The sequence below is a fragment of the Gavialis gangeticus genome, unplaced genomic scaffold, assembly GCF_001723915.1.
Source record: "Gavialis gangeticus isolate Ggan-Ray unplaced genomic scaffold, GavGan_comp1, whole genome shotgun sequence".
NCBI lineage: Eukaryota > Metazoa > Chordata > Crocodylia > Gavialidae > Gavialis > Gavialis gangeticus.
Window position 1 is genome coordinate 7,801,393 of NW_017729023.1, and position 14,997 is coordinate 7,816,389.

At 44.1% G+C, this 14,997-nt stretch overlaps 1 protein-coding gene across 3 annotated transcripts in view; it reads right to left on the minus strand.

Annotated features, from left to right (window-relative positions):
* Nucleotides 1–3,191: 3,191 nt before the first annotated feature.
* Nucleotides 3,192–14,997, minus strand: part of FRAS1 (Fraser extracellular matrix complex subunit 1) — a 468,008-nt gene continuing 456,202 nt past the window's right edge. For all 3 annotated transcript variants that reach the window (XM_019516785.1, XM_019516787.1, XM_019516786.1), the window contains 6 exons: nt 14,417–14,576; nt 13,388–13,504; nt 9,714–9,880; nt 9,189–9,394; nt 8,545–8,691; nt 3,192–7,240 (listed from right to left, as the gene is read on the minus strand). In XM_019516785.1, coding sequence (XP_019372330.1) covers nt 6,644–7,240; nt 8,545–8,691; nt 9,189–9,394; nt 9,714–9,880; nt 13,388–13,504; nt 14,417–14,576 — 1,394 coding nt within the window. In that variant the 3' untranslated portion in view covers nt 3,192–6,643. The remainder of the gene's footprint in view (nt 7,241–8,544; nt 8,692–9,188; nt 9,395–9,713; nt 9,881–13,387; nt 13,505–14,416; nt 14,577–14,997) is intronic.

The window sequence follows — 14,997 nt, forward strand, 5'->3', positions numbered from 1 at the left end:
GAGCACCTGACTGCACATAGTATTTCCTTCTATAACTTCTGTCATGCCCTGTCAGCCATTGTGTCCAATGTTATGACATTGGTCACAAAACTATTTTGTGGTTTAAGTCATTTACTTACTTCTGTGGGACCACAGAGTGGATGCCTGGGGTTTTCCATCCGCCCTTCTTTTTGGCTAGCTACCTCTGCCATGAGTCTTGTTAATGGGCTATCCCCTTACTATCTTGCTCCCTTTTTTTTCTTGCGCCCTCCCTTACGCCTAACTTAGCCTCTGATATCTGTAGCTGACGAACTAGCCCATGTGCCTGGCGGAGGGAAAATATGAGTTAAAGGCTCTCCTCCTTGACCTCAGGCTATGCAGAGGCACCTCCTCTGCTCTTCAGCAGCCTGAGCACTGGTGCTGGAAAACTTATCTTTTTGCCATACTCTAGGGTAGCTCTCTAGCCTGCTTGACTAAAGGCACAGTTCTGGGGCTAACAGTGGCAGGACCTGGCTTCCCATCTCAAGCCCAGGCCTGGCTTAAAATCAAGAGCCTGGAATGTCCATGTGACCTAAAGAAAGGTGTGCGAGACAAGGCTTAGGCAGCTCAGGGCAGGACCATGGCCTGGGCAGGGGTGGGTGTTATAGAAGTACTGGCCAGTTAAGAGGCTTCCACTGATGTGCCCATGTTCACAGCATGGAGTACGCTGCCCAGTTGTAAGTAAAAAAGCCACAGGGCCTGGCTCCAAACCAAGAGTCTGGAGCATCAGAGTTGAGTGAGACCGGACCCGGGAGGCTCTGGACAGGGCTGCAGCCTGGCCTAGGGGCAGAGATTGTCCCTGGCTCTTGGGTGCCAAGGAGGAATAGGAGAGGTTGTGAAGCAAAGTGAGTACCCATGAGACAAGGCCTTCACGTGGATCATTCTCCCTGTAGTTGGGGAAGCAGTGGCAGGGGCTGGCCAAATTCTTATGCTGAGCTTGAATTCTGGCCTAGTTACCTGGATTGCTGCTGGCCCAACAAGGGGTGGAGCAGGAGATCAAGCTACTGGGCCTGGGCACTAGCTTTAAGGAAGACTTGTTGGCCTTCCAAGGCTAAGGCCCTGCATATAAGACACCCATCTTTTAGGGACATCATTGATGAGTTGCCCTGTTCCTCAACAATTTTTTTTCCTGTTCTCATAGGGAATTAAAATTAAGAAGCCCACTTACATCTCACAAAGTCTCAGCCCTTTGTAGCTCAGGGCTTTTTGTTTTTGTCCAGTAAAGAAAGCTGACCCTGTTGGTCACTGATCTCACTGGGACAAAGCAACCCTTCCAATACCCGAAAGTAACAATTCTTTCTGGAAGCCTGGAAAGACTGTCTGATGAGCTGCTGTTTTGTGCTCCTGTCTCTCCACAGCACTGTCTGTAAAGGAGAGTCCTGGCTTCAGAAGATGAGAGTGCTGTGTGACAGGAATAGTACCTGCACTGCTTTAGAAGCCAGAAATCTCAGATCCTGGTTGGCTTCCTATGGAGGAGCCCACTGGAATGCTTGCCAGCCTGGAATGTGGAGCCCAGTATGAGACTCCTAGTCCCCTGCCAAGAAAGTTGCCAGCTGGATGTGCCTGGACGAGCTTGCGTTGTTCTGGCAGTGTTTCCCTTTAAAGGTGGAGCCGTTGAAGAGGAAAGTGGCATGAAAGTCTGGCAAGTGGTTAGTGCTGTTCATCATTGGATAGAGTGCTGAAAGAGGAAAAGGGTCTTTTGGACAGTGTGTTTAGGAGGCGACAGAAGATAGAAGTAGCAAGGAAAAGGACCATTCAAGGATATGTTGAGCAACTATGTGAAGGTCACCCTGGTGAGGCCTGCATGTCCAAGTTATTTTTCCTCTGTCAGGAGCTGTGTGGAAGCTGGGAGCTCCAGCATGCTGGAGGAGCAGTGTCTGCAAGAGGTGGTCTACACTGTCTGTTCCCTCCAACTGAAGGGACTAAGACAGTTTAGATGAGCAGCTGGTGAGAAGAGGGCTAAATAAAAATGGCAGTAGAAGGCATAGTTTTTCAGTGGAAGGCTGGAAGCAAAGGGCAGGAAAACGTCAAAAAGGGCTGAGACCCTAAAAAAGAGATTAGGCAAGTATAAGGAAAAAATAGTGAATGAAGTAAAGACCAAAGAAGGGAATTCAAGGATAAAAAGATGGGTTGAAGTCGAGGGAAAAATAAGACAGAGGGAAAGAATGCCTGACATGGCAGAATTTCAGTAGAATGTGAACCCCAAAAGGGCCAAGGGACAAGAGACAAGTCCCTGTGTAGGTAAGTAATTTTACCAAACATTTATCTGGTGTACTCCTGGTGGTGGGGGCACTTAGGGAGTAAATCTCATTCAAAGAGCTTTAGTTCAAGTGCCCCCGCCGCCATTTTTAAGCACAGGGATGCTGATGCACGAGATGCAGGAGACTGCTGGAGCACAGTAACTGCCCCGTTCCAGCAGACTCAATTAATCGTGTCTGCTCTGACGCAATGGAATTCCAGTGCATCAGAGCAGCTTCTGCACTCATGTATAGGTGTCTAAGGTTTTCACGCAAAAATTAAAGGAAGGGGAATAGAGTGTAAAAGGTGCTGTGGGTATTCAGGAAATACTTCCTTGTCTGGCAGTCTCTTATAGAGATGAGATATATGTTCTCTGTGAAGGAGGGGAAAAGAAGCAACAGTCCTAAGGTTTATGAGCCATTGAAGAATTACTATCTTTTTTTAAAGCTCAGAGTGGGGGCGTGACTTGCCCAAGGTCCATCCAAGAGTAACTAAAACTGAATTAATGGAAACCAGCTCTTGAAAAGAAGAGAAAAAAGGGAACAGAAAGAGAGATTGGACCCTATTAGGAAACATGTCTCTATCTGGCAATTGTTGAATGGGGATAAGGTACACATTACCTGTGGATGCAAGTCAACCATAATTCTTTGTGCTTAAATTTTTATGCTTAAATAGTTTTTTTGGAAATTGAAATTAAAGGTATACAGACTCTATGATGTTTAACTAGAGACGTGTTAAGGTTTCTTTGTATTTGTAAGTCTGAAAGGGAGTTTTTTCTACTTGTAAGTTAAGTGAAAATCCAAATGGTTAGGGTCTAGCAATAGTTTTTAATAATAGATGAAAGTTCTTTCTTCAAAATGCTGTACTTGGGGGGGATTAGTGTGCCTGCTGTGGTTTGCCAAGTATTAGATAAATATAAAGCTTATATCAAAATATAACCAAAATGTTGTTTATTAGCAAAACTCATGTATAATGGCATATATTACTGCATGGAAAAATCATTAACTCCATAACAGAAAGATTCAAAATACATAAATCATAAGAGGTTAAGAAAATTGCTTGGCAGCACCACCAGCAGATTACTCAGATCATAGCAATGAGCCTTCGTAGTAGATGCAATGCATTGAAAAATAACTGAACTAAATCAGAACACATGCACACACAGTCAGATTATTGCAACCACATGTAAGCCCCTCTTGACACTAGCAATTCTCAAGAGCTGAAAGAAGAAATGTCCACAATGTCCTCATAGCAATTGTACAACTATGGAGAATGGTAACATTGCCCTTATCTCTTTATTTACTCAGCACCATTATACACAGGAAAAAACAAACTGCCAAGACTGTATTTGTACTAACCTTATTGCATAATAAAATGTATGGTAGGGTGCATGCAAGTAATTGTCAAGTGAACAGCAGAAATTCAGACCACATATTTGACTGAGAAAATACCACCAATGTTTGTTGATCATCAGACTCTTAACTGTAAAAAGCAACTGAGAATTGCAAATATTAAGTAACAGATTCAAAGCTTTGACACTTTCAGTTTAAGTGCACGTCTAACAAACAAAATGTTGGCAATCAAAGTAAGGTGGAGGATACATCATATTTTGCAAGCTAAACATTCTCCAGAAGCAAGTCAGAGTTGTAATGTAATAATGAATATGCAGCTGGTGATTCATGTAGTTAGTTTGTGAACAGTACATAGGAGGAATCCCAGGATCCCTTACTATACAGTGCTGCATTAAATTATGGAGTCTTTCATTTCACCTCTTGTTTCTATCAACATCAGCATAACTCTTATTTAACACTGTTACACATCTTGATGAATTTGTTAGACACTGGCAAACTCAGCGCTGTAAGGACACAAAATAAAGAGCCTGCACTGCAGAGCTTACAGTCTAAAAGTGTTGTTGTTGGGAACAGTCTACATACATTGCAGAAAAAACTGATCCCCGTAAATATTTAAGCTGAATAATCAAATCTTGCTTCCATCAGAAAGTGCACACTATATATTTACACTTATTAACTGGTTGCCATGTAGTCTGTAAAAAAAACCAAAACAATCTAAGAGCATAATATGCATACAAGAGTAATAACAGACCTGACAACTAAAATATGTATGTATGTGCAACCTTGACATGAACACACAATAATAAACCAAATGTCTGAGCTACCAGAAATGAATCCCAAAGACATGAATCCCTGATATACCACATCAGGTAATACAACAACAGAGATGGGGACACAGCTAAAGGAAGTCATGGTCACACTTTACTCTGAGGTCCTATTGTTAAATAGTTTGTAAAGGGTTAATATGTGACTAGTGATGTTACCAGCATGTTGCACATACAAGTTCTGGATGCTTTTGAGCACATCAATAGAAGATGATGTAAATGGCTATAAGCAACCTGCTGGACTTTTACCAGCTGTTCTACCATTGGGGGCTATGGGGTAGTACACTGAGCTGGGACTGCCCCTGGCTTGCCAGGTGATCTTGGGCAAGTTGCTTCCCCAGTCTGGGCTCCAGTTTTGTTATCTTTAAAATGAAGCAAATGACCCTGACCTCCTTGGTAAAATGCCTGAAGATCTAGACAAGAAATCAACAGGAGTTATAAAGAACTATAAAACCTAAACTATTTATTAATGGAACCTTATTATTAAGTGTGATCAGAATCAATAAGCACCAGGCATGCATTTGCTCTACTGGGGTCAGAATGTGTAAATTTCCATTCCCTCCCTCCCCCCTTCCTGTGTACAAAATTGTTTGAAGCTAGGAAATATGCTGTTATGTATATTTTAACAAGGTGGAAGGTGTGCGTGGTTAACACTTGAAGTCAGCAGACAGCACTATTTGCTTTACTTCCAATTTGCAGAGAGCTGGAAGGAAGGCTAGGGGATAAAGCTGGTGGGCATGTTTTAGGCCTCAAAAGTTTGAAGTGCATCCATGAGCACAAAGGTTACTCTTTGAGTTCAGAAATCAATGTGTCTAAGGCAATTTTGCTTAATAAATAAAAGGCATTAACCTGCTTGTGCACAAGCAGTTTTCCAGTGCATCCTTCAGTAGAGCAACTGCTTCCATCTGTATTGTATGTGATTTGGGGTCAGGGAGAAGAGGTTGGGTATCTCATTACTCAGTGCATCATGACAATCCAGTGCCAGGTTGGAATAATGCCAAGGGATTCATTAAGGTTTGTACAGCACCATGATAATATAACATGCAACAAGATGCTAGTGCTAAGAGTCAGATAATATATAGCTGCAACATTTAAACTGACTCTAAATCAGCAGTTCTGAAATCTTTTCCATGTCTGGGTCCCCTTTCTTATAACGAAGATGGGGCCAGGACCCTATCCTACTTAGCAGTATGGTAAACAGCATACCTATTAGCACCCTTCAAGTTACCAACCTATCATTTAGGTGGCTTTGAGTGTTTCTTTGTGTTTTCTCTGTGGAGTGTTCTCAGTGGAAGGTGTTCCAGTCTTATTACCAGGCAGAGGAATGTACTTTTACTACTGACTAGGAGACCAAAGCTCTGAGAAATGATTTTGGGTTGCAAAGTTCAGAAAGTTGGAAAAGGGATGTGGTGGTCTAATGGGGAAAGGATGAAATCCTGGCCTTGCTGAAGTCAGTGGCTAACTTCCCATTGATTTCAGCAGGTCCAGATTCAATGGTAGACCTCTAGACCACAGAACAGTAAAGGCTTCTCTCACTGTTCTTTTAGAGTGACGGTCACTCAGGTGCAGAAGGCTGCAGGCACACTAACACACTGTTTGAATGATGCACAGTGCCACCCTCTGCATGAGGTGACCTCCTCTCACAGCATTTTACCTCCATGAAGATCAACCATCAATAAGAAACGACATTAGTTGCAGTACTGGCTGCATGTCTGCATTCTTGACCAAAATTGTCATGTTCTGTCTGATGCAGTCCAATAAAAGAGAGGAGGTACAAAAAGGAAAACAGTACAGAGTGGAACGTAATAGATTCCAACTCTTTAATAAGCTTCTTTCCTATAATACTGTGTCTGATATAGGGTTGTTGCACTATTCCTCTGTAACCCCCCATTTCAGGATTGGTGGACTTCATATGGGAACTATTCAAGTTTGGGTAAATATCTGGCTGCTATGGAGGTTGCTATGAAAGTTGTGCAGCCTAAAACTGAATAAACTTGTTGGTAGAGATACCATTTTTTTCTGCCCTGGGTGTTTCACTGTTCTGCTTTTAATGAGGTAGCTCAGTTGTGAGTTGAAGCCTGTGAGGATGTATTGCTGTCCACCACTCAAAGCTATAGTCTTCCCTTTTTCCACAAGATTATAAAAATACCAGTTTACGATTTAAATTTTTCACAATTTATAAAAAGCTTTTACAAAAAGATGTGCACTTTATTAAACTTCTGTTCCATCATGTAGATTGTTATGAACTTTGACCTCTAAGTTTACCTGTTTGACCTTTGCACCTTTGATCTTGTACGCACCCTCATTTTCACTTAGTATATTGATGTTCCTCACAGTGCAGTACTGTCTGTTTATATTCTTCTCCACCCTCTCTGGGTTTTTCTTAGGCACCTGCATCTTGGTGTTCAGAGGATATTCCTCCATGACATCTTTGGTGGGCTTTTTCTTCTTCTGCTGCTTTTGACATTTCCTGGTTATGAAGCAAATTACCAGAAGGACAAGCAGCAGCAGCATGATGGCAGCTAAAGCACTTCCTATGGAGGCACCTGTCTGTGAGAAGGAGGCAGCTGCAACTGCTTCCTGTACCTCCAGACTCAATGACTTCATGTTGGTGCCATTCTTGATTTGGTCACCTTCATTGTCATAAATCAAGGAGTCGTCCAGGATAAGCCTGCCGTTATTATCTACAAGGTCCCTGCGCCCACGTTTCAGGCGGTGAGTGAGGGAACGTTGGACACGGGGCCCTGCAATAGTCTCGGGGCCAATTACGTAGATCACTTGGAGATACCACTGGTGTCCAGCTTCCACCTTTAGGAAAGAGCAGACAGACAGACACAAAGGAGACTTAACCCTGGCATTCAGCTAAAGGGACACAAGAATTCTGTTGAGAGCAGACAGCAGCGGGGATGTGACACTGTTACCCAGTGGTGAGTGTTTTACAACTCCTTTGTGTTTAATCCACAGGGAATAGAATTTTCTTACAGACAGCTTTAGCTTGTACTTTTTTGGTTCATATTTACATTGCTGGAGATCATGAGTCCATCCCCATGTGTTGGTCAAGATGACAGCAATCACCACGCCACATGATTTGGAAATTGTCAGTTTTGTTGAAGTTTTGATCACTGCCAAATGACTAATTCAGTTCTAGTAACAATAAATATTCCATCAGCTCCAATTATTTTTTAATAATCAATACTTTGTCCTTTTGATCAAAACTTTTAATGACTCAAGATCCCCCAGATTCCAAGTTTTTAACCACTTCTAAGGTTTGGTTGAAAGTTTTCAATTTTAGAAAAAAAATCATTTAACTTCTCACTACGTTTTGAAAAAAAATTGATGTATTGCAAATGTTTACTGTTTTGACTAGATCTGATAATTACTAGCATTATTTAATAACTTATTCAAAAATATGTTAAGCACTATGGCAAACTGCACATCATTGTTAAAATACAATTTGAAATTAAAGCAAACCACTGCCCCATGAAAGTTCAACCAGATAAACCTGCTTTGTAAGACAGATAGGGAAGGGTGTCTGATCTTAACTTCTGATCTCTATATTTTTGTGCTAGAGTTTGTCTCTTACCTGTATGTATCATGTAATTTAGGGTTTGAAAAGAGTGTAGCCAGTCCTTAGGGATTCTGTCTTTTTAACTGAATGGCTTTGAACTTCATAGTGCTAAGCACTTTGAACTCTTGACTTCAGTGAAGTCAAAGGGACTGAGCACATTGGTGAAATATATGCTGGGTCCCTTAGGCTGGAATCATGCTTTACACTAAGATTAGTAATAAAGGAAATTAATGTGAAGCCTTCTATAACAGGACCACCTAATGCACACCACGGTGCAACCAGCTTCTGTGCTCGGATATAAAGATCTGTGCCAGTGCATCCCAATTCAGAAATAGGTCCCTACACTGTTGGAGTATTTCTGGCACTGGGAAGCCCATGTTGCCTTTCTCCACAGTGGCGGTTGTAGGTATCTAGAAAATTATATAAGCTTTAGGGTTTGCCCAAATGTGTTTGACTTCTACATGTGCAATAACATGTCTGTACACAGCACCTAGGCCTAAATAAAGAACTCTCTCTGTGGTACTATATATCTCATGTCAGGCACCTTGTAGAGAGCATCCACTTTCATAGTAAATCCATCCACTCCTGGCATGCTGCTCACTGAGTGGAAATCAGACAATTCAGAGGCAAAGTGAGCATCAAAAGGTACATCATGGAAGTACTTATCAGTTACTTCTGGTTGATTTCGGTCCTGAAATTTAGGGAAAATAAATACAGGATTAAAAAAATGTGAATCAGTCACACACACAGTACTTATAATCAAGAGCAACATGGAAAAGCGGAGATTTTTCAAAGATGAGTTTTTTGGCTCATGATTTATGAAGCAGGAAAGTAACATGAGCAGAACATCTTTTCATGATGTCCTTTATACCTCTTCCTCCCCCACTGACCTTCACCTCTCCCTGCCCCACTCTCTTTTACTGCATCAAAGGCCACCACTTTCCCTTGGGTCAAATATTTCCTTAAAGACAGGAGTTTCCCTGTTCATAAAACTGCCTTTTATATTTTCAGGAGAAAAGGTCCAACTGTGGCACCTGAAGCTTTATTCACAAACATATCCAAGGGCAGGTTTCACTGCAGAGAGGATTCTGAGCTCCTGCTAGAGTCCCACTGCTCTCTCAGTTTTCTCTTTGTCTTCCCTCCCTCCTGTAAAGACCTAGTCAATTCTGCCCACTCTATAAAACATACCAGGAGAAGAAATCTGTGCTTTAGGTGCTTGTTGGGTTGAATACAGCCATACTGTGGCCCTTCATTATAGATTGTTCCCGTGGGGTCAAAGAAAGGCACGTAACCATCCTTGCCAGTACAGAGATAGACTTTTTCCAGCTGCAGTTTGTAAGCTGAGTTGAGGTTTTGCTCTGGATTCCAAAGCACGCGGCCATACAGGATCTGACCTAAGGATGTTGGAAAGAATGATAGGCAAGAAATGGGAGACACGCAAAAGCTGTTTTCAGAGCCAAATGTACCAGTTTAGTGAAAGGTATTATGACATGGTTTAGACATGCCTAGTGTGTTATGATCCTGATACAGAACTGTCTTGTGGTCATCATGTTACTGGGCTGGAACATAATCCTGCGTTGTGGTCAAAATACTGCTCATTGAGGGACAGCAACCTGCATTTTATCACATCATTTCTCTTACCCAGGAGCTGAGGCCGTGCAGCCAGAAACTTGAAGTAAAAGTAAACTAACAAAGGAAAGGGAAAAACTTTACCTTTTGAAAAGGCTCCTTTGTAATCCATTTCTGCCAAAGATATCTCAGATTTGGTGGGATCCATCAAAAACACTTTCTCATTGTTACAAAGCTGAAACTCTGTGTTCAGGGAGTAGACAACAGGAACCGGGCGGTTTGTTTGCTGGAAAGCAATTGGGATCAAAAATCTAAAGTGGGGTGAACAAAAAGAAAAAAGGAAGAAGACAGTGTTGGAGTTTAGAGATTTTAAAAACTGCGTCACCAGAGATCTTGCATTTACACCATGGCTGTTATCCTCTGTATTCCAACAGGACCTAGAGACACTAGCCCACCATATTGGTGTCCTCATTATGCTAGGCTTCATGGTGCCTATACACGAGCAGGGAGCTACTCTGATGCACTGTAAATCCAGTGTCAGAGCAGACTCAATCGAATCTACTGGAGCATGGCAATTACCATGCTCCAGCAGCGTCCTGCATTTCATGTATCAGCATCCCTGCACTTCAAAATGTCAGCAGAGGCACTTTATTTAAAGCTTGTTTGACAAAGTATACAGTGTAACAAGGCAAGACAGACAAAGGCTGAGGAGTAAGAGAGACACAGGCAGACAAAGTAATGTTGCCAGGATCCCATAGCAAGTCAGTGGCACAACCAAGAGCCAAGTTGCCACCATTCAGGGCAGTGCTGTAACACCACTCGCAGCGTTGTTAAATGCCCTGACCAATCTGCGGTATACACAATAATGTCATCTACATAAGCCACTGCATAACTCCCACGCGGGGCCAGGACTCTGTCCATTAGCCGCTGAAATGTCACAGCATCTCTGTGTAATCCAAATGGCATGTGTCAGAAATGAAATAGGCCCCATGGTGTGGTGAAGGCTGTCTTTTCTTCAGGTGCTAAGGAGACCTGCCAGTAGCCTTTCATAAGGTCCAACGTGGAGATATAGCTGGCTTGCCCTATGTTTTCCACCATTTCGTCAGCATTGGATAAGCATCGAACTTAGCCACCACACTTACTTTTCAGAAGTCAATACAGAGCCTAATTTTTCCATCTGGCTTTGGTATGGCCACAATGGGGCTACGCCAGTCGCTTCAGGACTCTTGCATTATGCCTTTTTCTAACATCATTTCAAGTTCCTCTTTTATCTCTCCTTAAAGTTGTTGTGGGATTCGTCTCCAGTTCTTGCAGATCACCTGGCCTGGAGGGATCCTTATTCGATGTATTATGCCTCTAGCCTCCCTGGGGACCTCCTGGAACATATCTCCATATTCCCTCACTAGTTCCATTGCCTGTTGCCTCTGCTCTTCAGAGAGTTGTGGAGCCACTTCCACTTCACTTCTCCCCTCCCTCTCCCTCAGGGAGGGTCCCAGTTCCCGTTCATCTGGTTGGAGGGCCAAGTACAGGAACTCTTGTTTTTGCCATGGCTTCAGAATGTTAATGTGGTATATCTGTTTTTTGGGGTCAGTGCACCCCAAAATCCTGTACCCTCATAGGTGCCGGGGCCTATGTACCCTCAATACTGTGCCTCCTCTGGCACTGGGTCCCCACACTGTAGTGGGGTCCCAATGAGGCCTCCTCCTTCCACAAATAGCCTCACCCAAAACCACCGATGTTACTCAATAACAAAAAAAATATGAACAGTCTTGTCCATACGCTATAACTACCTCTAAGACAATGTGAGTAAAGAAGGCAGCACGCCAGCTTACAGTTTCTCAGGGGTTCATGCTGCTGCTGTCCCACTGTCTGCTACAGTCCTTCTTCTGCGGGTTGCTGCCACTAGTTCCCACTCCTGCAGCCACTGGACCGCTCTCCAAGTCTCTCCAGCGAGCCCTGGGACGCGCTCCTTCCCCTTTGGCTGCTGGCCCTTACTGCCGCCCAGCTCAGGGTTTTTATAGTCCTGGCCTCCCCCTTCCAGTCAGCTGACTAGCAGGCCAGGCTCAGTTTTTAACACGCCCCCCCGCACCTTACCAGCACGCTGTGCCCAGAAAGTTCTGACTTTAAAGCGGCTGACCTGCCTTCTGGTAACAGGGCTAGGGTTCCCTGTTAAACTGACAAAAGGCATCAAGAGTGAAATTCATCTGAGCTGAGGAAGGCAAGTGCTCAGCAGGGGTGTCAAACATATGGCCTGACATATGGCCCGATTTCACCTGTTGCCTGGCCAGAGCCCCACACTGCAACCCAAATGCACCTCCCCCCGCCACCTCTTGCCCCCAGACCTACACTGCTGCCCTGCCCTAGACCCATGCTGCTGCCTAAATGCAGCTCTGCTGCAGTCCCTGCTAGCTCCTCAGATCCAACCTGGGGACCAGGGTGAGTATGATGCACCTGATTTAAGGTCTAATGCATGGGGTAGAGAGATGCAGGTAGATTTGTTCTGAAATGGGAGCTTCTGGACCATATGCAGGCCATGGAACTAAGACTGACTGAACCAGCATGTGTTTGATAGCTGCAGTCAGGTGAAGGGAGGGACCATGAGAAGCATTCCAAGTAACGATTAATCAAAGAGGAGCCCAAATTAGGACATCCCCACCCCCACCCATCCTTATCTTCCATATCCATCCATTCTTAGCCTCCTACAAGACATCCAGTTAGTGAGGTAGTGTATGTGGGTCCAGTGGGGGAGGGTGGAATGTCTCCCTAAAGTGAGAGAACAGCATGGACTTGAACTGGCCTTTGATATTCTCAGCAATTAGGCTCTATGTAACTGCAGAGATGATCACTGACAGAAGCAAAAAGAAAGAAAGAAAGAGATACCATACTTTATCTCATTTTTCTCACCATGTCTGGTGGACATCTGTGCCTCTGGTGCTCAGAAGTCACAAAGCCTGCCATTATAACTGGTTATAAACTGCTCAAATAACTGTATAGCCACTGGTGATGTGTAAGGGGTGCACAGGGGTGCACATGCACCCCCTGAGAATGCCGGTGCACCCCCCGCAAAAGGCCGCACTCGCCGCCCAGGCAACAGGTAGGGTGGGCAGATAGGTGTACCCCCTGTGAGCGCCGGCCAGGGAGTGGGTGCACCATGGCTACTTCCAGGAACACCGCAGGTGCTTCCCGGCCAGTGCAACTGGCCATGGGGGGATCCCCCCACAGTTGCTGAGTGGTTGCTGGGGGGGGCATGTGCCCCCCTGACTAAGGCAGCACCAGTCACCCATGTGTATAGCTTTAACATTAAGGAAGCCCTGTTTTACTGTCTTGGAGGAGGGTAGCTGCAGTCACTAGATTCCAAAGCTAATAGATAGTTTCCTTTTTCTTGTCCTTTATGCTGCTGCCATAGCTTGTGCCAAATACCTGTTGCCTCTGTGGAAACAATCCAAGTTGGCAAATGCATTGCTGTGCAGCTAACACAAAGGGCATGCTGGGATCTAAGCCATTTCAGCTTGTGGTACCTATACAATTCCACTAAGGCAATATATTGCACAGTATCCATACTGCATGTGTATGAATGGCTTCACTGAATCCCCCCAAAATACATATGCCCTGACTACATTCACATCTCAGTTTGAGAGCACCTCATTCCTATATCTACCCATATAGGTGTTTTTTTTTACTGGAAGGCTCTTCATCTCTAAACTCAAGCTAGCAATTAATTACATGCTCTTGAAGTGAACATGTTTATAAACGTTCTGAAAATTCCAGCTGTAAAATTGGAGCACCCAAAGAAATGAGAGAACAGTGCATCTCCTTACCTTTCTGGAGCATGAGCAGTGCACGCCAATGGTTTGTCTCCTGGGTCAACCCATGGCTGCGTGGGCTGCACAGTACAAGGGATTAAGTAGATTGTGTACTCCCCAGAGTAGTCTTTCCTGGAAACAGATGAGAGATGCCATTGTTACCATATCAGTCTGTGAGCTGTTTACTTAACTGGAGCATTTGCCTAGCTTCTCACATTCAGTATTTTCTAATTAACACAAACTAGTGAAGACAGAAAGGTTCCAATTAGACTAAATCCATGACTGCTGTAAGCTTGATCAGCTTTATAGTTAACAGCAAGGATGGATTTGGTCCCCAGTGTTTTAACTGAACCATGTGTTTGTCTATGTGTCTGAGCACAGCTAGAAGAAAAGATAGAGGTCATTTATTCAAATGATAGCAAACCCTGCTCCCTCTCCCCCAAAAAATCAGAGTGAACATAAAAGAATTTTTAAACCTTAGCATGAATACCTCTAACCCTACAAATCACAGCTTTAGTGATTAACAGCACTGTGAGGAACAGGGGCTAAAATCTTATTTTAACATGCAAATTTCCATCCAGCTTTAATACCATTCAACACCTGCTTTCCCATGATTCTCTCACAGCTACTTTAATTTCTCAAAATAGAATTGGGCACACTTGAATGGAACTGGATTGACAGCTCTGAGGACTACCTCCTTCCATCAGTCGTGTGACAGACACAACATTGGCTGCAGCAGGGTTGGCTGCCCTCCCACATGCATCATTTCTGAACTTTGTGGTAAGGCAGGTTTCCAAGGTCATTTAATTCTAGCTCCTCCTGTTTGAGGCTGCCTACCAAACTGGAGACCACGGAATCCATTCCACATAGATCACTGACCATCACTGCTAGTGGCTAATTCTGCTGGTGACTAATGTTGTAAACAACAAAAGAATAAATGCCACATTACTATGAATGGCCTGGGCATCCTGCTCAAAAATGCTGTTAATACTTGTGAAAACTTGTTGGCAAAAGCCAACTGAAACCACAGATCTTCTCCCTCACCTGTTATAGGAGCTGGTCGCCCGCCAGAGCTGATAGGGCGAGTCAAAAGTCTGAGCACTCCACAGCAACTGTAGATCAAATTCAATCCCCCCCAGGTGGTCCGGTGTCATTATAAAAGACTTCATATCCGGCAGTGTGTGATGCTCCATTACAAAAAGCCCTGCCAAGTGGAAGACAAATTCAACGTGAATACATACAGACACATTTATATCCATACCCAGTGTGGCAGAAAGCCACCTTGGTTTCTCCCCAAAAATCTCTGCCCTGTGACACTGTGATTTAAATCTCTGTGCTGTGACCATTCAATTAGGATGGGCCCAGCACATAGGGGACCACACCCTCAGCCTGTCTCTTTAGCGAACTTGAGCTGGCTGCATTCCTGAGGGAGGGGGGAAACCTGCTCCCTCTGCTTACGTGACTGATACCTGGGTGAGGGGCATCTACCTGGGGAGCTGGAATCTGCCCGGTAACAGGTGATGCATTTCAAATTGGTTGGCTGACAGCCAACTGGGGCTGACCTCCGCTGGCCCAGGTGAATGAGGTCACAGGGGCTATATAAGTTAGGACGGGGAAGGAGGCGG